The sequence below is a fragment of the Parambassis ranga genome, chromosome 2 (assembly GCF_900634625.1).
Source record: "Parambassis ranga chromosome 2, fParRan2.1, whole genome shotgun sequence".
Classification (NCBI taxonomy): Eukaryota; Metazoa; Chordata; class Actinopteri; family Ambassidae; genus Parambassis; species Parambassis ranga.
Window position 1 is genome coordinate 4,502,742 of NC_041023.1, and position 19,049 is coordinate 4,521,790.

A 19,049-nucleotide genomic window follows, 5' to 3' on the forward strand; every position below is an offset into this window, starting at 1 on the left:
CAGCTTCAGCAGCGGCAGAGGGAGTAACACAGAGAGAGAGAGAGAGCCTTACAGCTCTGCTTAGCACTGATCCTGGCCTTACAGTGGCTGAGAAAACACACCCTCTATAGGCTTCTTCCTCTAATGGTGAAGGGCTGCAGCGTGTGACTACAGAGACCTCTTGCGCTCCACCATAGAACTGATGTACCCCTCTATACTGCTCTAAGAACAGCATCCATGTTATGTACACAGCTCAGCGGCTGTTTAAGGTGTGTCTGTGTGTTCTAGAAGGACCAATCTTCTAGAATAAAAGCACCAATTCAGTGTTATTACTCCCAGGATTTATAGTGAAGAAACATTAAAATGGGACAAAACCAGCACACGTGCTTGTATTTGCTTCTGATGCAGGCCATTGGCAAATAATTTATGTGCAAAATGCAAAACTATTTTATGCTAAAGTACATTCACACCCTCACTGTTTAGTAGAGTTCACAAAACAACAACTGAGGCGACATGAAATAAAAAGTACAATGAAGCTGAAGATGATTGTTCTTCTTCAAAACATTCCCGTGACGTAAAAAGAAGTCATATAAAACTGAATGTCTGCTCAGACTGTAGACTTTTAAAGTCACCGTGTAGGTTATTGTCCATCTTTACAGTATTTATGTACATAAACCTGCCTCACATTTAACTCCCGGTGAAGCTCTCGCTGGCTTCCTCTTTGAAAACATGACTGCCGCTATCCAGACTCTGCGACTGGGTTCTCAGCTCATCCACGATCCCAGACACGGTGCCCAGCAGCCCACGCATCCCCTCCTCCATCTCCTGGTGGAAGTCCACCTCCTCGACCTTCACCTGTCCTCCTGCTGGGAGGAAAGCCGCCTCCCCTTCATCGAACCCATAACTGTAGCCGTCGTCCCCATCAGCTGCTGCTGCGCTCGTGCTGTTGCTGTTGGCCGAGGAGCTGGAGGCGAGCCTCTCGCATCGGGCCTGATGCCTCAGGAAGCTGTCTCTCCAGATGACTTTCTTCCCACACAGGGTGCATTCATATGGCCGCAGCCCTCCGTGTGTTTTCAGGTGCTTGGTGAGGTGGTGTTTCATTTTGAAGGACTTTGTGCATACAGGACATCCAAAGGGCCGCAGGTTCAGGTGCTGCATCTTCACGTGCCGGTCCCGCATGCTCTTCAGGGTGTAGGCCTTACCACAGTGGCAGAAGTGGACTTTGCCTGTGTAGGGAGCCCCTGCGAGGGACACTGAAGATGATGAAGATGGGGTTGGAGGTGAAGCGGGAGGTGGAAACGCAGCAGAAGATGGTGATAAATGGCGGCTCGAACTGGGGATCAGCGAGCCCGCCTGTCCACCACTAGTGGACGGCCAGTTCACCTCTGAGCCGGCCACGGTGAAGTCAGGGGACACAGGGACCAGAGGCCTCTGAGAAACCTGTCCTGTGCCGTCTTCAATCTCACTGTACGTGTCTCTGCTGTAGGCTGTGAAACACTCAAAGTCCACATCTTCCTCCTCCTCATCGTCTTCGTCTTTAGTGCAGCTACCAGCCTGCCCTTCCTGAGGCCTCTGTTCCTGCTGAGACCAGACGCCTGTCTGCCACTGCAGCCGAGCTGAGGCCGGGCAGGGAGGACCTGGAGCTCCTTCCCCGGTCTGACAGGCGTGAACAGCAGGCAGGTCTGAGGAGGCATCACTTCCTGCCAGATCCCTCTCTGGTTTTTCCTTTGTCGCCTCCACAATGTGCTTCTCTGTGGCAGTTCCAACGGCCTGGTTTTCATTTGAAACTGGGTGGAAGTCTGCTGGAGGAAAATAAAACAAAATTACATCTGAATACTTCCAAGACAATGAAGAATGCATATGAGTGGCCTTTAAACTTGGAATTGGTTCTAACTGGGTTCCACTTGGTCAGACAGTCAGGCTTTGTGTGTCTTACCACAGTGACCCATTTGTCCGAAGCCTCCTTCCTTCTTCTCCACCGCCTCCTCTCCTAATCCTTCATCTGCCTCGATCTCCCTTCTCTCATTCCTCTTCTTCTCCTGTATCTCATCACTGTCTCCATTCTCTCTGTTTTTATCAAGCAGCCGATCGGCGCTCTGTGATCCCCCCCGCTGCTGGAACTTGACTTTCTGCTTCAGCGCCTCACTGCTGGGAAGCCCCCCGTGGTTTCGGCTATTGCTGCCGGGTCCATCTTGGGTAAAGTGGCTGGTTTTAGCATGACTTGATACCCATGCCTCCTCACAGCTGCTGTAATCACTCTCCACATAATCAGGAAGTGTATCTAGTTGAGAGTCAGCTAAGTGCAGGGCTGATGAAGGCCGTGGGCGACCCCATCTAGGAAACTGCTGTGGCCGTCTCCATGTAGCTAAAGGAGGCAGAGCGTCGGGCTTCTTCTCCCGCCTCCTCCCCTCCCTTTCTGCGTACAGGCACTCTGTGCTGCTGGGTGATTGCTGCCGGGATGCTGGGCCAGCGTGGGCCGCAGCAGCCTCTCCAGAGGCGCCTTCTGCAGACACCCTGGGCCTCTTCAGGATCTCTGTGCATTTGTCCACAATGTGCCACATCTGAAGGAAGCTGGCCACAGTCACATAGTTGACGATGTCATCGTGCACAATGCTCAGCTGGCCGGTGTAGGCTGAGCTTAGAACACTCTCAAAGGCCACTGGGTCCATGACTGAGGGCAGGGACACAGTCGTGACATTCTTCAGTAGCACCTGTCAAAAGAAGAGAACCAAACAATAAGAGGAAACATACAGAATCAGCGAAGCACCAAGGTATTAGCATGAACGTACCTGGTCGTGGAAATAAGGAGAGGATGCAGCGAGCACACAGCGATGGGCTCGAAACACCTGTCCCTGCACCTGGATGGAGAGATCGCACAAGCGGCCCTCCTCCCGCTGCCGGTTCAGATTGTCCAGAACAGCAGCACGAGCTCCAGGGAAGCACACCTGGACAGTCAAACCTGCTGGAGCCACAGACGCGCTGCAGGTCGGATCCATGGTCACAAAACTAAAAGCATGATCACAGAGGGAAAAATGAACATTTACCACGGACGCTCTGTGTCTGAAACATTTCTACTGGTTTCTGTGCTGACAAATTTTAAATTGTTCACACATTTAATAAGAAAAAAAGTTTGATTTTTTCATTTAAGCAGTAACAGCTGCTTAACAAATTATTTTCAGTCAATCAATCACTTGTGACTGCAGTTATATTGTCAGTAAAATATGTATTGATAACGAGCTGTGGACGATAAGAGCTTCCACCTGAGCATCACTATGATCGATAGCTAGCTTCACAGGGTACAAAGCACTGTTAGCACGCCCCCTCATGTAAACAAGTATTGCTAACAGCTATATAAACATAAGGATTGTCTACAGGACCAGATGCTGCTGCTCCACTCTTACAAGCTTCACTGCTACTTTGCGTTTGTTTACACATTCTAAATTCCTGTCTGCGTTACGCTAGCTTGTAGCTAACGAGCAGTCATTAGCAGGCTAGCAGTTAGCATAATCAATGATGGCTTAGTTACTTTACCTGTATAGTTTGAGCTTTTTACTTTGACAGGTGAGGTCACTGCCTATTTGTAGCAAGACATTCTTAATCCTGAAATACAGATATAAACTTTTGTGTGTAAAAATAACAAGCTAATGCAGGCTAACGGCAGCCTGCCCGTAGGCGTAGCTGATGCTAGCTAGTTGATAAAATCAGCATCAGCATCCACACACACGACGTGAGTGGGTGTGAAAGATGGTTTGTGTAACGGAATGCCATCACGCACTGCCCGCATTGACCTGCGGCTATTACAGTATTATTACCGCTGAATATGGAAGAGTTATGACAAAGTTATTGACTGATGCGCGGCGCAACAGAAAGGTGCCATCATAGATGGAGCCCGGAGCCGCAGGGGTTAAATTAAAGGGCCAGTTCACCTTAAAGTCAGAGCTTCTCTGTATTTATATTATATTAATTATTGTGTATATAAATAAGATCCGTGCTAAAGCTTCCAGGCTATGCTAAGATAATGTCAGCTTAAAAACAGAAGCGTTAGCAACAGCACATGCTCAGTCTGTGTCTCTCTCTCTCTCTCTCTCTCTCTCTCTCTCACACACACACACACACACACATTTTTTTTACCGCAGTGCATCTGCAGCATTCTCTGAACGGAGCGGCAGAGGTGCCACTGTGGCGCAGGAAGAATCGCGCCGTGGACCGAGCAGAGGAGGATTTCTCCCGGTGTGTTTTTGTTCCTCTGCGTGTGCGCTCACGCTGTTTCTCCACCTGCGATGACAGCGCGGCAGAAGCGTCTCTTCTACGAGCACGGGGTCATTAGATAAGAGGTCCTTCCTAACAGGTCCTTCTACACCCAGCCTCCATCACAGGAGAGGAAATCATTCATTATTTTTTCCTGTCGGAGAGGAGGAGGAGGAGGAGGAGGAAGAAGAAGAAGAGGAGGAGGCCTCTGATTCAGGGCAGCAGGCTCCGATTCATCCGATGAAGGATTACAAATTAGACCATCAGGTCGGTCTGTATTCACACTAGTAGCGCGTCAGAGGTAGCCATTTAATCCTTGTTAATATATATATCGAGTTCTTTATGCACTGGCGTGTACGTGTGTTAATATTCAGTAGCTGGCGCATGTTGCACATTTAAACGCGCCTCCATTGTGAGTCCGTGCTGTAATCTGTAATCTGCCAGCATTAAAGAGCAGGGCCTGTCTGTGGCCCCCGGGCTCTGCGCAGCTCACACTAGGACCTCTGGGAAAACCTTAATCAGATCTCAGGGTGTGGATCTGGGGAGCACTGTGAGTCAACAGAGGTCTGGACTCTTTCATAATTAATAGCAGATAAAGGCCAGAGATTAGATAATCTGAGCATCGTCTCAATCAGCAGCAATACATTTGTGGCAATAATTCAAAGGAGGGCCGTGCTGCCGGCTGGAGCCAAAGACCTGGACGTAGACTTAGCTGCCACAGACACAGTTTGCACTTCACCAGGCAGCTCTCCATGTGACATCAGCCTGCGCTCCACTGACACGCAGCTTCATCCTCCACAGATAAGCTTTGTTCTTTGAGGGGCTCACTTGATGAAGGCCGTAAGGCTCCTTTAAGCTCAGTGTTTCAGTGTTAGAGCCCCCTGGTCCAGTCCACAGGGAGACATGGCTTCATCGCTCCTGCTGCTCCTTCCTCTGCTCTGCTCCCTGTTCGGTGAGTGCGCTGGCTCTCTGCAGCCTCCATGTTGTTGTTGTTGTTGTGCCTGCATCACACTAACCTGTGTGTGTCTGTGTGTACACAGTGTACCGCTGTGATGGGGCCTGTGCCGAGGTGGACTCTGACACAGAGGCCGTGGCAGGCAAAGGCTTCAAACTGGGCTGCATCTCCTGCAAGAGGAGGAGCGAGGTGGAGGGCGCCGCCACCGTGGACTGGTACTTCAGGCCCAGAGGGGAAGTGGACTTCTTCCACGTGAGTGCACACGGCCGCCATTACCTGAGGTGTTCATATTAGAGTGACGCCAGCACAGAGCTGTGGAGGAGAGAGGAGGTTTGGTGCTTCGTGTAAGCATCCCTAAAACTATCACATTCCCAAGACATGAGCTATTTATATCACACACGCACACACCCAGTGACGGGGCTCAGATGGAATCAGTGGAAACAGGATCGTTAAGGCTTCAGAGCTGACACATGGCTGTGGTGACCTTGTGCTGGCTGCTCCATTTCTCACACGCTGTCAGTTATCCAGAGCTCATCCCAATAAATCTTCTCATAGAGAACATGTTTGATTAAAAAGGTGGTTTATTTACACCTGTGTGGCCCATTATTAACTCAGCTCTGACGCCACAGCTGCACATGGGCTTTCTGTTCCTTTTTCGGGTGTCATATCATGATCAGAGGGTGAACTCAGACTTTAAAAGAGCTGAAACAGTGGTCTTATTATAAATATTAATGCTAACTGAGCTCCCTGTGAAGCTGCTGTTAGCTTGTTGCTGCCACAAACAGCCAGTTAGAGACACTAAAGTAAGAATAAACTCAAACTGGGGCCCCCTCATGAAGGGGCCCAACGGACTCTGGAGGTACTAGAGTGGCTAGAATGTAGAGGAAAGAATACTCAGCACCCCATGTCCGCCTGTCTGACCCATGTCATACATAAATGATAATAAAAGTCTCCATGTGATACCAGATCTACTCGTACAATGAAGACGGCCCCACTATCGAGAACGACCACTTCATGGACCGCGTGGACTGGAACGGCAGCAAAAGGAGTAACGACATCCAGGACGCCTCCATCTACCTGCTCAACGTCACCTTCAACGACTCGGGCACCTACAGCTGCTTCTTCAATCGCATCCTCACCTACGAAAACTACGAGTACAGCACCGTCGTCAGCAAGGTGGTCCACCTCAACGTGGTGGCTAAAGGTGAGCCCAGACTCCACAGTGGATGCAGCAGGTTATGACTCACAGGCTGCGCACAGCGCCCCAGAGGAGCCCGAGCTTCAGTGCAGTTTGTCTAATGATGTTTTTTTTTTTTATGGTGCAGCCACCAGAGGTACAGCTTCCATCGTGTCAGAGGTCATGATGTACGTGTCCATCATCGGCCTGCAGCTGTGGCTGCTCATAGAGATGATATACTGCTACAGAAAGATCGCAGCGGCCGGGGAAGAAGCGCTACGAGAGGCGGCGTAAGTGTTTTCATCACAGCTGTGTGCATGTTGGTTCGTGGCATGTCACTCTCTTGTATCCTTTATTTTGACATTGACAGATTAAGAGCTTAGTCAAAGGTTCTATATGTAAGAATCTGGAGACTTTTACCTGTTATAACTTACATCTTTGTTGCTGGTGTACAAAATATTCAAGACAAAAAGGACAGTGCTAACTCCTGATGTTGATGCTAATTTGGCTAGCTTGCCATTTATAGAAATACTCCCTACATGCCAGATCCAGGCAGCATGTTACAGTGGCTAAGCTAACAAGTAATGAGTCTGTGTGTTCATGGACTTCTGTGCAGAGGCTTGCATTCACCCTCTGACAGAGTCAGCAAACATCAGCAAAATTCTCTTATCTGCCATAATTCATTCAAACTGCCAGGGCTGATCTAGATGCTAACTTGGCCGGCTTGCCAAGCTATACATCTGCTAATGTTAGCTTATTAGTTTCCGATGTAAATATTCTTTTATTCGAGGGTAAACGGCATATAATTTATCCAACAATTCTCTAAATTAATCTGGGCATTGGCTTGACTAGATTGACATCTTTTAAGATGTTTTAAGAACATCGTTAAACAACAAACGTTAGATCAGTGCTGCACATCTATGGTACAGTTATCTGGCTAAGTCAGCTCTCATGAGCCTGCGTAGTTTTCTCATTCTTACATATAGGAGTTTTAAAAATGGATACAAGATTTCTAGTCAAGTCTAACTGATACTCCGTGTTTATAATGTTGTTTATTAAAGACCTTTAACGGTCTATAATCGACCTTCTGGTTGCTATATACACCAGTGTTTAAATTGATAAATTAGATCATGGATGCAAAGAAAACTTTGTCTGCAGCAGGATAGTTCGTCGTGTCGTGGTCTCTCTTATGGGACATGTGTGTTGATAAACGTGTGTGTTTTGCCCTGAATGCTGCCATACTTCTTTACTGTCCTATCATTTAACCCATTGTTACCCCCTCTCCTTCAGTTCCCCTGATTGTAACTGTCTCCATTGTGTTTGTGTGCGTTCACCTGTGTGTCTCTTGTCGTGCTGTCAACGTGTCGTGTTTTCATCCTGTCATCCTCCTCCCTAGTAAAAACCAAAACCAAAACCAAAACCTTCCTCCTGTAAGTTAAAAAAAAAGTCACACCTCTGTTTTACATTGTTTTTACCCACATCACTGTGCTTGAGAAACACCTGTAACATTTCTGACTCTGTTTTTTTTTCTGTTTTTCCTTCCAGAAATGCTGAATATTTAGCGATAGCATCGGAAAGCAAAGATAACTGTGCAGGGGTGCAGGTCGGAGAATAGCACAGGTAGGTGCTCGGTACAGAGAATGCATGATGTCGCCTTTTTGTTTTGTTTTTTTGTGTTTTTTTTTGAAGCATTGATCACCTCTGAGAGCTCGTGTTTCACTTGTTCTTGTTCAGCTGTTCATCAAACTGAGCTGGTTCAATACAATGAGTGATGACAGAGATGGCTCAGAAACCAGACACAGTCATTTCCTGAACCACTGTTCTGCCGCACCTCTTTAGAAGACTATAGCCGGATCCTGAGTCTCCATCCTGCAGGACATCTTACTTAAATGTCCATGCTTTGTTTATACAGCTCGAGACCTTTCAGTTAAACTAGCTAAGAACTTTGATTCTTTATTTTCTCCAGACTTACTGCCAGTAAATCCACTAACATGTGTCGCCTCTGCCTTCAGGCTTCCCTCATGGACTGCACACATTCTTCCACCCTCTGACCTGCATGACAACAACCTGCAGAAGGAACTCCCGTCCATCTCAAGTCGCTACGACTCCTCCACCTTTTCCTCCACAACAAATATGGCGTTCAAAGACAGCATGGTACCAGCACTGTATATACTATTTCTGCGCGCAACAGCATGTTCTGCACTTAATATGAGACCCCATTATGCATCAATGAGCCACATTGTTGAAAGCATCGTACTGTACATACAGTATTTCTCTACGTCTGTGTAGTCGCACATTTATATGAAGTGTACGCGGCACTGTGGAGGCCTGCGGGACTCCATGAGGTGCTGTGGAGGCCTGCTGGACTCCACGAGGCACCGTGGAGGCCCGCTGGACTCCACGAGGCACCGTGGAGGCCTGCTGGACTCCATGAGGTTGACTGTACCAAAAAGCTTTTTTCTAGATCATCACCTCCTAATGTATCAATGAGACACCATGTACGCTGTTTATAAAATAAGATGTGATGGACTATGATAGACTGTATTTCCAATTTAAGTGCTAGTTGTAAATTCGGTAAAGATGTACCAATAAAAACAGAGAAACCTTGCGGAAGCAGCTTTGTATGGCTGTTTATTATAGAAATAATAACCAGGTCTGCTGTCTTTAATTATTATTAATTCTTTATTTTCATATTTTGGCATCACAATGATGAAGCTAAGGTGCTTTCACATCAAGAAAACTGTTCAAGAAAAGGTGATGGAACTAGTGTTTGACATGTAAGGGTTGTTTTACTTTGCTGTAATGCTAAGCTAAGCTAAGCTAAGTCCAGTCTGGCTCCAGGTCTGTACTTAATACAGCAAAAGATTCTGAAAGAAGAGAGGCGTGTTTTACCATGGACTTCCTACAGCTGTACCACACAGTCTGTGTCGGGGTACGGAGGCAGGTTCAGCTGGTACTTCCTCTCCAAGCCTGGCGGCACAAACCGCCCTCCCAGGAAGTGGTAACGCCCTCTGAACAAGGAGGCGGACTTCTTAGGAGCGGTGAGGGAGATGAGCATGTCAGGCTGGAGGCCATCCGTGCTTCCCCGCTCCACGTCCCAACCTTTAAAAACAAACAAACAACAAGCAGGACGTCACCACCGAGCTAAGGCTTCTGCTTCCTGACAGAGGATGTTTGTTAGCTTTTAACACATGGCGCTGGTCTGAAAGAAGGTCAGAAGGTCACCACGATCGATTCCTTTGCTTTAAAAGCATCAGCGAGCGCCACAGTATTTCATGCAAATTCACCTATTGATTTTCAGGATATCCAATACAGGTCACACAGATGGGCGGAGGCAACCGCACAAACGTACATCATGTTTTTTTTAATGCATTCTTAGCACTTTATTGCACATATAATTCAAAATAAGCCCTCTGTTAGCAGAACTTCCTGCTTTAAAGAGGCTTCCACTTCATTTTATAAGGCCAAATTTAAGGTTACTTGTATATGCCAGGACACAGCGTGGAGAGATGAGAGTCACACACCTTGTAAATTAATATTTTAACCCGTTAATCCTCAGGTTTAAATAGCAGCAACATACGTCACCTGACCTGAGGGGATGTCGATGCTGGCGATGGGCACGGTGGTCTTCTTCAGCACATCCAGGACAGAGCCAAAAGGCTCTCGCACAGCCCCCTTAAAACTGAAGCCAAAGATGGCGTCTATCACCAGGTTGTAGGCTTCATCGATTACTTCGGCCTGAGAAGACAATTTATCCAGATAAAGCACGGATCCATTTATGCGACCTTAAATGTGCTCACTTGAAACATACGCCAGCATTAGTCATCAATTATCATATTGACTGAGTTGTTTGTTGCAGCTGAAACTTCCCCACAGAGATCAATAAGTGCTCATCTGATCTGAACTGAAATCTGATTTAGAGAAGTATAATCATGTGTGGTGCAGTATTTACACAGCTTAAATGGCATCCACACTCATGAAGAGTGCACATCGTGTTTACGAGTTCACTGCGGATAAAGCTGCTGCATTATTGATTAACATCGAACCTCAGGCATCTCAGGCAGGAAAGGGATCTCCATTTTCTGGCACTGTGTCGTCAGGCCCTGGAACAACGGTTTGTTTGGCCTCTTCGGATACAAGATGGCGGGCTCATATCCCTGCAACAGGATGTGAGTAAGTGTCAAGGGGGGGACTTCTCTTAAATGGGCATTTAAGTTGCTGAATAAACATTAACTGAACTCATGGACCTGTTAAAGGTAGGGTAGGAGATATTATTCTGATGCACTGCAATTAGTGTAACTTCTCTTTACAATCCGATAGCAACCGATTAGTTCAGCAGTTTCGCTTTAAAACAAAGAATATTATCTATCTATTATATCTGTGGAAGCTATAAAATGCTAAAAACATCAGCCAATCCTCCGGGTGGACCCTGTGCGGAGTATTGGCTGGTTGTCACTCTCTTCCTGCTCTGCACGCACCAGAGAGGTACGTGCATGATGGCCGAAGTCACAGACTGGTTGGGAGGCGTGGCTTCGGGGGAATGCCCCTTTCTCCGAGAGAAAGGGGCATTCCCCCGAAGCGAGTGATTACTTTCCAAATCTGGCTGACTCTCACTGACTTTTCAAAATCTCCTACCCTACCTTTAAGTAAAGGTAAACAGAATCATACTCACAAAGAGCTTCAGATGTCGGGCGCAGACCAGCCCATCGCCGCCGTTGTTACCTGGTCCACAGATCACCAGCAGAGCAGGTCTGGCTTTAACTAGAGATGTAAGTGGATAAGCCTGAAGGAAATAAAAGACAAGATAAATCAACTGCACTGCTACTAGCATTCGGCCGCTACATGAGAAGACAGGCTGCAAGTGATCTGAGTAATCTGATTACGCTGCTCTTCAGACAGTAATCTGATTCATGTTCTGCATGTTCAGACCCTGGTTTCCTGTTCACAGACATTTGATGGAGAATCTGATCCTCCTCAGTCAATAAACTGACAAATTGTTGCAGCTCTCCATGTTTTTTTGTTTCAGACAAAGAGCCTGTGTGGAGTCTCACCCGTGTGATGGCTGTGGCACAGCTGAGCCCGGCCAGCTCCATCAGCTGATCCACGCTGAAGCCGTACTCACTGAAGAGCTCCTCGTCGATGTGCTGGGCCTCTTCCTGCCTGTGAAGAGTCTGCATGTCAGTTTAGTCAGCATGCCGTCTGTATTTACTGTGTACACACAATAAAACCTCACCCAAGATATTTAAGGGACTGGGCCATTGTGGACGCTGCTCTGCTGCTGTGACAGTCCGTCTTGTGGTTGTTAGCTGTGGTAGACAGCGGACATGTCCCCGGCTGAGCGAGGGCTGCTGCGGCTCGCGAGGTCACAAGGAAGCCGATCCCAAACAGAGCCCGGACACTCAACATCCAGATGGATACGAGCTGCTGAACACAGAGAGAGAGAACACAGAGTCTGCTGATGCCACACAGTTTTCACTGCCTGCTTGTTTCCACCGTCCACCTGCAGAGATCTCTGTGCTCACAGCTGCAGGAAGCACAGACTCTTCAAAAACAATATGAAACTGAACTCCATTTTATGATTTTCAACTCGAGAGAGTTGTGCTTCTGTTAAGTGAAGTGTTATTTAAGGAATATATCAAGTATGAAAAAAAATTTTTTACACTTTCATTCACTGCTTTGACCTTAATTATAATTTTCTGGCATTTCACAGAACTACTGCCTCATTTACATTCCATACTATTATAAACATCATATATATTTATATACTACAACACAAAAAAGGCAATATGACATATGGAAAAGTGGACTAAAATTATATGTAAATTACTGTATGAATTTGTACAGACTGGAATCTCATATAGTTGATTATGAAAACACTAAAGACGGCAGAAATGTATTAAACCTGGAGCGAACAAACATATCAATCACTTCATCATCAATTGTTTTGTAAGCTAGTGCATTGAACATTGTTAATGTGTAAGTTATTGTGTGCGTTTCACACTCTTTATATTAATACAACAAATATTATTATGAGTGCTGAACAGTTTGTAAACGCACAGGTCACACAGGCTGTTTTAGTGTTGCTAAAAGTTGCTAGCTAACGTTCACCTGCTATTAGCCTTAACTTTGTCCTCCTTGTCTTCGTGACAAAACATCAGAGACACTCGCCAAATGTTAACAACCTTTTCTGAAAACAATCTCACACGCACGATTGTTCTTTTAAAGCACACAATGACAACTTAACTTACAGGTCAGCCGCGTACTGACAGGGAAGCTCTGCAGCTGCGCTAGCTGACAGACGCTGCTGTGCACTTCCGGGTTTAAAAAAACAACAACAAAAGAAGCGCTGCTGTAATTTCAAAATAAAAGCCTGTCCAATGGAGACATGTTCTAAAGACGCCATTATTGTAGGAGCAGAAGTGTAATGAGTACATTAAACAAAAGGGTCATTCTCATTCTCATATATATATATATATATATATATATATATATATATATAAATAATATTTAATGAGACCTAAATATGAAACATGGATTCCAATTATGATAACTTTTAACATGTTCATAAAAGACAGCATTTTTTTTGAAAAAAATCTTTATTGATATCAGCAAAAATACACAATATTTTGTAGATCTGTAAGCAATCTGAGTAAGCAGAAAATAAAAATCACAATAATTAAGCTAAAATTATGAATTGATCACAGCTCTTCTGCATCTGTGTGTCTAAATCATGAGATGTAGATATCACATCACATCCTGTTTATTTACCTGTGAACAAAGCTGTTTGAGTAGCTCGTCCTTCGGTTGCTGCCTGGTGTGTGGTTGGTCTAAACTCCCCAACCTCAAATATCACGAATAAAAAAACTAAAGTAACCACTTTAAATCAAAAAAGCATGCGTATGTACATTATAAAAAGTAGAATAAAAAAAGTATTCTAAAGTACACAAACTGAATAACTGAAGGGTAAAAGTGTTCTAGCATGGATCCAGGTGTTCACATGATTGGACAGTTCTCCAGTCTGGCTCCAGTCTAAAAGGAAACGGGTCAAATTAATATCATAACACACAGCTTTGCACGTCATGTATCACCTGTCTGAGCTGCTTATTCTCACCTTGCGAGGTGTGCTGGCGCTGAACATGTAGGAGTGCGGCAGTAAACCTTCAGAGATGCCTCCGCTGCGGAAGGAGCGAGAAGCCGAGGACACGGAGCAGCTGCCAGATTTGTCTGAGGGAAGTCCGCAGGAGCCACACACCACCGTCCGGCTGCGCAGGTTGTACTCGCTGTCCCCACAGGTGCTGTGAGCCACCTGCTGAGCCCGGGACAGACACACGGCGTCAGCAGGAAACACTGTGTTTATCCTGTGTGTTTGTGGTTTGTAGCAATAACAAATATTTTTCTTTCCATTTTCCTAAAAGATAAAAATGTGTTTTTATTTTGATTATTTTCTCACCATGTCATCATCTTCTTCTTCCAACTGTGTGCGTGTGACCTTCCTCATCGCCATCTCCTGGAGGAAAGAAGAAGTGCAGCACATATTATCTCTGAATCCTTCAACAATGTGACACAGCGCTTAGGCTTAAACACTGTCACCCCATACATAACACGTACCTCTCCACTGGCATTGATCAGGGTGGTCTGGAACAGATCTCCAGTGCCCCATGTGGGCTGAGTCTTCCACACCAGGTCAGATGGAGGACTGTGGGTTCCTCCAGCATTAGAGGCCCATATCTGACCACAGAGAAGTACAGTAAAGGGTTAAAGACACATTTCTAGTGCAGTTTTTTGATGTTGATTGTTGAGTGAAGGTGTGACTAACCGTCACTCTCTGCCCGGCCTTCAGGGTGAATTTAGCCGGGAACTTGAAGCTGATTGGAACGCCGGAGCCCACCTGCCGCTTCACCTGCCAGTTCCCCAGATTCTGATCCTGCAGGAAACAATAGGAAGACAATGAGCTGTGGAGTTTTTTCAGCATGCTTCCTGTCAGTACAGTCATCTTCTCACCTCGTCTGCTTTGTTGCTGAGTCTAACGTATTTCCCGTCCAGGTCCACCTCATCCACGGTGACGCGCCCGCTGGCTGAGGCCTGCTGGGTGATGCGAGTGCGGGCCACAGCTCCACCCGCGAAGCTAGAGGCCTCGCTGTCAGTGTCGTTGGGACGGCGTCTCTTAGCGGGCGAGCTCTGAGCACTGCAGTGGAGCGATCGAGTAGAGGTGCGACTTCCTGTCACTCTGATGGGAGGCGGGCTGGGGGACAGGCGCAGCCTGCCAGGGAGGAAGGAGATGGCGATGCTGATGCAGGTAAAGACAAAAAGGTCTGAGCCAAAAGAAAAGCTGGTACCTCTCCTCCTCCCCCTCCAGCAGCTTCCTGTACGCATTTATCTCCATGTCCAGGGCCAGCTTGACATCAAGCAGCTCCTGATACTCATCCAGCTGCTGCTGCATCTGCTGCCGCATCTCTGCCATTTCTTTTTCCTTCTCACCCAGCAGGCGGCGCGTGGTGTCCCGCTCCCTGGACAGAGCGTCCTCCAGGTCCCTTATCTTTGCCTCACGGGCTGCCAGCTGGAACAGACAGAAGAGTCACACAGTCCGACATTCAAACCTCTGCTTTACATATGAAGAATAACACAAAGTGCCCATTTTGCTACAACTCAGAAGCTGATGTCATGAAGTAAAAGATGTCTGCTGAGTCTCTGACCTGCTTCTGCAGCTGGCTGAGCTGAGCTGACGTGGACTCCAGGCGGATGCGTGTCTGCTGGAGCTCCTCGTGTGCTGCACCCACCAGGTGGCTGCTCCTGTCCGCCGACTGACGGGCGTTCTCCAGCTGACGGAGCGAGAACACACACACACACAGTGAACTAACATTAACAGCAACCTGTGAGCAGGTCAGGCCGTTCCAATCCGCACCATGAAGTACTGAAACAGTGTCAACAGATCACTGTCTGTGATGGTCTACCTTTGCATTGTAGGTCTTCTCGATCTCCTCCTTGTACATGTTAACCTGCAGCTCGTGCTGGTTCCGCATCTCTGCCAGCGCCTCGGACAGTTTGCTTTCAAACTCCTGCTGATGGCCGTTATCCAGCTCCACCATACGCGACTCGTGGCGCCTCTTAGTCTCCCGCAGCTCCTGTTGAAGAAGTGATCATTGTCAGTGCTTCCTCTTAAAACACACACATGATGATAAGGATGAGGATGATGAAGAACTTTGTGACCTCTGACCTCAGAGTGGAGGTTCTTTTGGAACTCCAGCTCCTCTTTAAGAGTCTGGATGCGATTCTCTCCGTCCACCCTCCTCAGCATCTCATCCTGCAACTTCTTCCTGGCATCGTCCAGACCACTGTCCAGCTGAGAGAAAAGCAAAGAAGGAGCAAAGGAGAAGCAAAGAAGACTGCCGTTAGGGGGATGATGAGGGACGAAGCTGTAGGCGTGCTGCAGAAAGATGGAGGCCAGATGTGCTTCTCCTGAACTGAGCGTGGGTTTGGCGTTACCTTGGCAACCTGTGCCTTCAGGTCCCTGTTTTCCACCTCCAGGTTGCGCTTCTCTCCCAGAGCCGTAGTCAAGGACGCGTCCTTGGAGTTCAGCAGTGCCTCCAGGTCTTTGAGTCTCTGCAGCGCTCCTGTTAACTCGGACTCCTTTTTGGTGTTCCTGTAATTTAAAAAAAAAAGAAAAAAAGTTTCCTAATAGGATCTATTTTTGGATAAGGATGGAGCGGAGACGGGGGGGAAAGACCTCGGTGCGTATGACTCATAGGCCACGGTGGATTGTCCCGTGTATCTGGTTGCCACAAGCCACAGCCGTTGGTGTTTAGCTGAGGCGTTGCCATGGCAACGGGCTTTGGCTTTGCCGTCGGTTCAATATTTATGGAAGAATATTGGAGTGGAAGCTTTCTAAACACTGCCACGTAGTGTGTGTGTGTGTGTGTGTGTGTGTCTGTGTGTGTAATGAGGACTTTGGTGAAGCTCTGGGGAAAGAGTTAGTCATCGAGCTCTGGATGTGGCAGCACAGAGGCGAAGCCCAGCGTCAGACTGCGGTGAGCAACGAGCAGTGCATGTTAGAGAGCTGCAGCCTGGGAGGGGCACCAGCAGCTCGTCAGCACGTTAAATAAACATCAGTTAATGTAAAGCTGATGAGTAGCTGCTGAGGGTCTCTCACACATCAGAAAGCTGGTTTTTGTTCTTGGAAATGGTCCAATAAGAGTTCACTGAAGCAGATCTGCTGATCATGAGATGCGTTCCTGCTTCTGGGCTTCTGAAATTCCCAAATCTGCTCAGCTAAAAGGAGACAATTGTCCATTAAAGCTACACCATCTTAGTTTAGCTCAGGCCCGTTATGCAACAGCCAACAAACTCTGCTAACATTAGCCACGATATGCAGAGGCTCATGCTGTAGATAAAGACGGGTGACCCCTCCCTAACCTCAACTCAAGCCTCAAGTGGTCATTCGAGGAACTGCAGTTTTTGGCCTCAGACGTGCATTTAAAGCACCTACCTGGCCTTCAGCTCCTTGTAGTCCTCCTTCAGCTTGCCGAGCTCCAGCTGCAGCCGCGCTCGTTCTTTGGCCACCGAGTCCAGAGTCTGCCGGGCGTCGGCCAGCTCCGTCTCGTACGCCGCCTTCAGACCCGTCAGCTCCCGGCTAACTTCCGTCTCAGACTCGGTGATGCGCAGGCGCAGTCCGGCATTTTCCACCTCCAGGGACCGGACCTTGTCGATGTAGACGGCCAGGCGGTCGTTGAGGTTGCAGAGGTCCTCCTTCTCCTGCAGCCGGGTGATGCGGTTGGGGGAGAGCGGTGTGTTTCCACCTCGCGGAGTGTTTTTGGGTGTCGCCATTGCACCTTTGATGAGTCAGTCAATAAAATCACACATACTTCATTAAAAAAGTTTCGGGAAGTGAAAACTATTAATGAAAGTTAACAAACACATTTTACTGCCTTCAAATACTCATTGTTTGTAAAGCTGCTAACTAACAGAGAGTATAATTACACAAAATCCATGGGAGGGGTCAACGACTCCACCCAGATATGAGAGTAATGTCCCTGTACTAAAGACACCACCTGTAAGAGTCAGACTTACCTTTAAAAGCTTAGAAGAAATGAGGATTCTGCTCCGCTGGATCGGCTCAGACTCGATGTTACTTTGTCTTTGGAGGGTTGGTGTCCACCGCTGCTCAGGCTGTGACTGTCTGCATCTGAGAGTGCCCATGTAGGAAAGAATGAGATGGGAGGAGAGAACTTGGCCTCAAAGTTTGGCACTGGGTGAGGCGGTTGTTCCTCTCTCTCTCTCTCTAATGGGTGTGCAGTCTGAATGAATGAGTCACCCTCTGCTCAGAGAAATGTAAAATACCATGTGATGCACAGAGGGGATCATTAAGGCAGATCATTGGGCTGAGAGTGGAGTTCTACTCGTTTACTGTATCTGACTGTATGATTTCCATCCAAGTTACAGGGAACAGGATTTATAAAGGCTTCAAGATGGAGTCTTCTGATTCTGCAGCAGCAATTACTCCATTAAACCTGACAAACTTCCTGTTTAGCCATTAGTTATAGTGTTTTTACAATTGTTGCATGTAATACTATGACTCCATAAACAACACAACAAGACTTATAAACAATTCTTTTATTTTTGTAGCTTTCCAGTTGCTCTAGAATTAAAACATCAGCAGAAAAAGCTTGACTGTTATTTTACTAGTAAGTATACTATGTATACATATATATATATACATACATACATATATACACATACATATATATACATAGTATACTATACTATGCACAAGCTTGTATTTGTTTAAAAGTGGCCAAAAAAGTCATTTGTTTCATAAATTGCTTGCTGTGGTATTTGTTTGATAGCTACACCTACTTAGCAAACTTGCTATTATGCTAATGAGAGCAACCCGGCTAAATAACTAGCTTGCTAAAACGGTAGCGCTAACAAACAAAATCAGAATAAACTTCCGAATTTATACAAAAAACATATTGTTGTTCAGTTGTTGGAAATAAATCCACACTGCGCATAGATGTGACCTTTGTGTTTGCTAGGCGGCCCTTGTTAGCAAGCGCTAGCTACGATGCTAATGCTCCGCAGTCAGTTAAAGCTTCACAGTTAGCTTGACAGTTTTAGCTAATAAATAAAACAGTTGGAATACACAACATCAGTGATATATTGCGCAATTGTTTCTATTTAACTGGGACAAAATGTAAAAAATTATGATATGAATTTATATGAACTCCCTGTTGGGATTTTTATGTTTGTTAGCTAGTTGTAGTTATCAAGCTAGCTTGTATGCTAACAGGCCGAGCTAACTTCACTAATAAACCAGCTAAATATTCTTATTCAGTTTTAAAAATTGAATAAGATAATAAATTCAGGCCATTGCTCTGTACTCATTTGATCAACCTTTATTTAAAATATATATATATATATATATATATATATATATATATATAATTGTTTTAATCATGAATCCATTGATGTAAAATGATATTTTCTGTGTTATTTACGGGGCTTTACATGATTTAAATACTGTATTGTGTTGATTTTTATTGTATTTATGAAGGATATTACAGTTACTGAGGACACAAACACAGACCTCCTAACTTCTGTTGCTCATATCTTCTGATTTTAGGTATAAATTCACAGAGAAACATGATAATAACGCTGAGTGATGAGCTGCCCGCTGCAGACATGGACCCCTCTGTC

General features: G+C 46.3%; 4 protein-coding genes across 12 annotated transcripts; 1 reads left to right on the plus strand and 3 right to left on the minus strand.

The window, feature by feature from the left end:
- Positions 1 to 162: 162 nt before the first annotated feature.
- On the minus strand, positions 163 to 4,199 carry zbtb22a (zinc finger and BTB domain containing 22a). Of its 3 annotated transcripts, none has more exons than XM_028399958.1 (4): positions 4,111 to 4,199; positions 2,769 to 2,985; positions 1,916 to 2,690; positions 163 to 1,781 (listed from the first exon to the last, which is right to left on the minus strand). In XM_028399958.1, the coding sequence occupies exons 2-4, from the start codon at positions 2,973 to 2,975 to the stop codon at positions 667 to 669; spliced, it is 2,097 nt and encodes a 698-aa protein (XP_028255759.1). In that variant the 5' UTR covers positions 2,976 to 2,985; positions 4,111 to 4,199; the 3' UTR covers positions 163 to 666. The 3 variants fall into 3 exon arrangements, with proteins under 3 accessions (XP_028255759.1, XP_028255758.1, XP_028255760.1); XM_028399957.1 differs by lacking the exon at positions 4,111 to 4,199 and adding an exon at positions 3,511 to 4,023; XM_028399959.1 differs by lacking the exon at positions 4,111 to 4,199 and adding an exon at positions 3,511 to 4,022 and having other exon boundaries at positions 163 to 1,778.
- Positions 4,024 to 8,972, plus strand: scn1bb (sodium channel, voltage-gated, type I, beta b). Of its 3 annotated transcripts, none has more exons than XR_003670230.1 (7): positions 4,024 to 5,179; positions 5,268 to 5,434; positions 6,149 to 6,386; positions 6,508 to 6,649; positions 7,905 to 7,979; positions 8,372 to 8,704; positions 8,735 to 8,972. XR_003670230.1 is itself a non-coding variant. In XM_028399961.1 (7 exons), exons 2-6 carry the CDS (start codon positions 5,131 to 5,133, stop codon positions 7,972 to 7,974), a joined length of 666 nt encoding a protein of 221 aa, XP_028255762.1. In that variant the 5' UTR covers positions 4,024 to 4,494; positions 5,029 to 5,130; the 3' UTR covers positions 7,975 to 7,979; positions 8,372 to 8,972. The 3 variants fall into 3 exon arrangements, 2 of the variants coding, with proteins under 2 accessions (XP_028255762.1, XP_028255761.1); XM_028399961.1 differs by having other exon boundaries at positions 4,024 to 4,494; positions 5,029 to 5,179; positions 8,372 to 8,972; XM_028399960.1 differs by having other exon boundaries at positions 8,372 to 8,972.
- A 50-nt stretch (positions 8,973 to 9,022) lies between these two features.
- Positions 9,023 to 12,679, minus strand: naxe (NAD(P)HX epimerase). Of its 3 annotated transcripts, none has more exons than XM_028398874.1 (7): positions 12,608 to 12,679; positions 11,593 to 11,783; positions 11,411 to 11,519; positions 11,032 to 11,142; positions 10,406 to 10,516; positions 9,950 to 10,097; positions 9,023 to 9,461 (listed from the first exon to the last, which is right to left on the minus strand). In XM_028398874.1, exons 2-7 carry the CDS (start codon positions 11,763 to 11,765, stop codon positions 9,262 to 9,264), a joined length of 852 nt encoding a protein of 283 aa, XP_028254675.1. In that variant the 5' UTR covers positions 11,766 to 11,783; positions 12,608 to 12,679; the 3' UTR covers positions 9,023 to 9,261. The 3 variants fall into 3 exon arrangements, with proteins under 3 accessions (XP_028254675.1, XP_028254689.1, XP_028254683.1); XM_028398888.1 differs by having other exon boundaries at positions 11,593 to 11,780; positions 12,608 to 12,669; XM_028398882.1 differs by lacking the exon at positions 12,608 to 12,679 and adding an exon at positions 12,468 to 12,604.
- A 407-nt stretch (positions 12,680 to 13,086) lies between these two features.
- LOC114427771 (lamin-A-like) lies at positions 13,087 to 17,558 on the minus strand. 3 transcript variants are annotated; one of them, XM_028396002.1, is made up of 13 exons: positions 17,424 to 17,558; positions 16,843 to 17,185; positions 15,843 to 15,999; positions 15,574 to 15,699; positions 15,311 to 15,481; positions 15,053 to 15,178; positions 14,696 to 14,916; positions 14,361 to 14,619; positions 14,176 to 14,283; positions 13,968 to 14,087; positions 13,810 to 13,863; positions 13,471 to 13,665; positions 13,087 to 13,388 (listed from the first exon to the last, which is right to left on the minus strand). In XM_028396002.1, exons 2-13 carry the CDS (start codon positions 17,178 to 17,180, stop codon positions 13,353 to 13,355), a joined length of 1,911 nt encoding a protein of 636 aa, XP_028251803.1. In that variant the 5' UTR covers positions 17,181 to 17,185; positions 17,424 to 17,558; the 3' UTR covers positions 13,087 to 13,352. The 3 variants fall into 3 exon arrangements, with proteins under 3 accessions (XP_028251803.1, XP_028251798.1, XP_028251791.1); XM_028395997.1 differs by having other exon boundaries at positions 13,810 to 13,866; XM_028395990.1 differs by having other exon boundaries at positions 13,471 to 13,668; positions 13,810 to 13,866.
- Positions 17,559 to 19,049: the final 1,491 nt, after the last annotated feature.

Excerpts from the sequence above, each read along its gene's own strand:
- zbtb22a (XM_028399958.1), bottom strand. The coding sequence starts at position 2,975 with ATGGATCCGACCTGCAGCGCGTCTGTGGCTCCAGCAGGTTTGACTGTC. Across the intron at positions 2,691-2,768 it reads CTCCTTATTTCCACGACCAG|GTGCTACTGAAGAATGTCAC; the intron begins GTACGTTCATGC and ends TTCTTTTGACAG. Across the intron at positions 1,782-1,915 it reads CGGACAAATGGGTCACTGTG|CAGACTTCCACCCAGTTTCA; the intron begins GTAAGACACACA and ends ATTTTCCTCCAG.
- scn1bb (XM_028399960.1), top strand. The coding sequence starts at position 5,131 with ATGGCTTCATCGCTCCTGCTGCTCCTTCCTCTGCTCTGCTCCCTGTTC. Across the intron at positions 5,435-6,148 it reads GGGAAGTGGACTTCTTCCAC|ATCTACTCGTACAATGAAGA; the intron begins GTGAGTGCACAC and ends ATGTGATACCAG. Across the intron at positions 6,650-7,904 it reads GAAGCGCTACGAGAGGCGGC|AAATGCTGAATATTTAGCGA; the intron begins GTAAGTGTTTTC and ends TTTTCCTTCCAG.
- naxe (XM_028398874.1), bottom strand. The coding sequence starts at position 11,765 with ATGTTGAGTGTCCGGGCTCTGTTTGGGATCGGCTTCCTTGTGACCTCG. Across the intron at positions 10,517-11,031 it reads CCCGACATCTGAAGCTCTTT|GGATATGAGCCCGCCATCTT; the intron begins GTGAGTATGATT and ends ATCCTGTTGCAG. Across the intron at positions 10,098-10,405 it reads TCCTGCCTGAGATGCCTGAG|GCCGAAGTAATCGATGAAGC; the intron begins GTTCGATGTTAA and ends TTGTCTTCTCAG.
- LOC114427771 (XM_028395990.1), bottom strand. The coding sequence starts at position 17,180 with ATGGCGACACCCAAAAACACTCCGCGAGGTGGAAACACACCGCTCTCC. Across the intron at positions 15,700-15,842 it reads TGAAGGCACAGGTTGCCAAG|CTGGACAGTGGTCTGGACGA; the intron begins GTAACGCCAAAC and ends CTTTTCTCTCAG. Across the intron at positions 14,917-15,052 it reads TCAGCCAGCTGCAGAAGCAG|CTGGCAGCCCGTGAGGCAAA; the intron begins GTCAGAGACTCA and ends TGTCTGTTCCAG.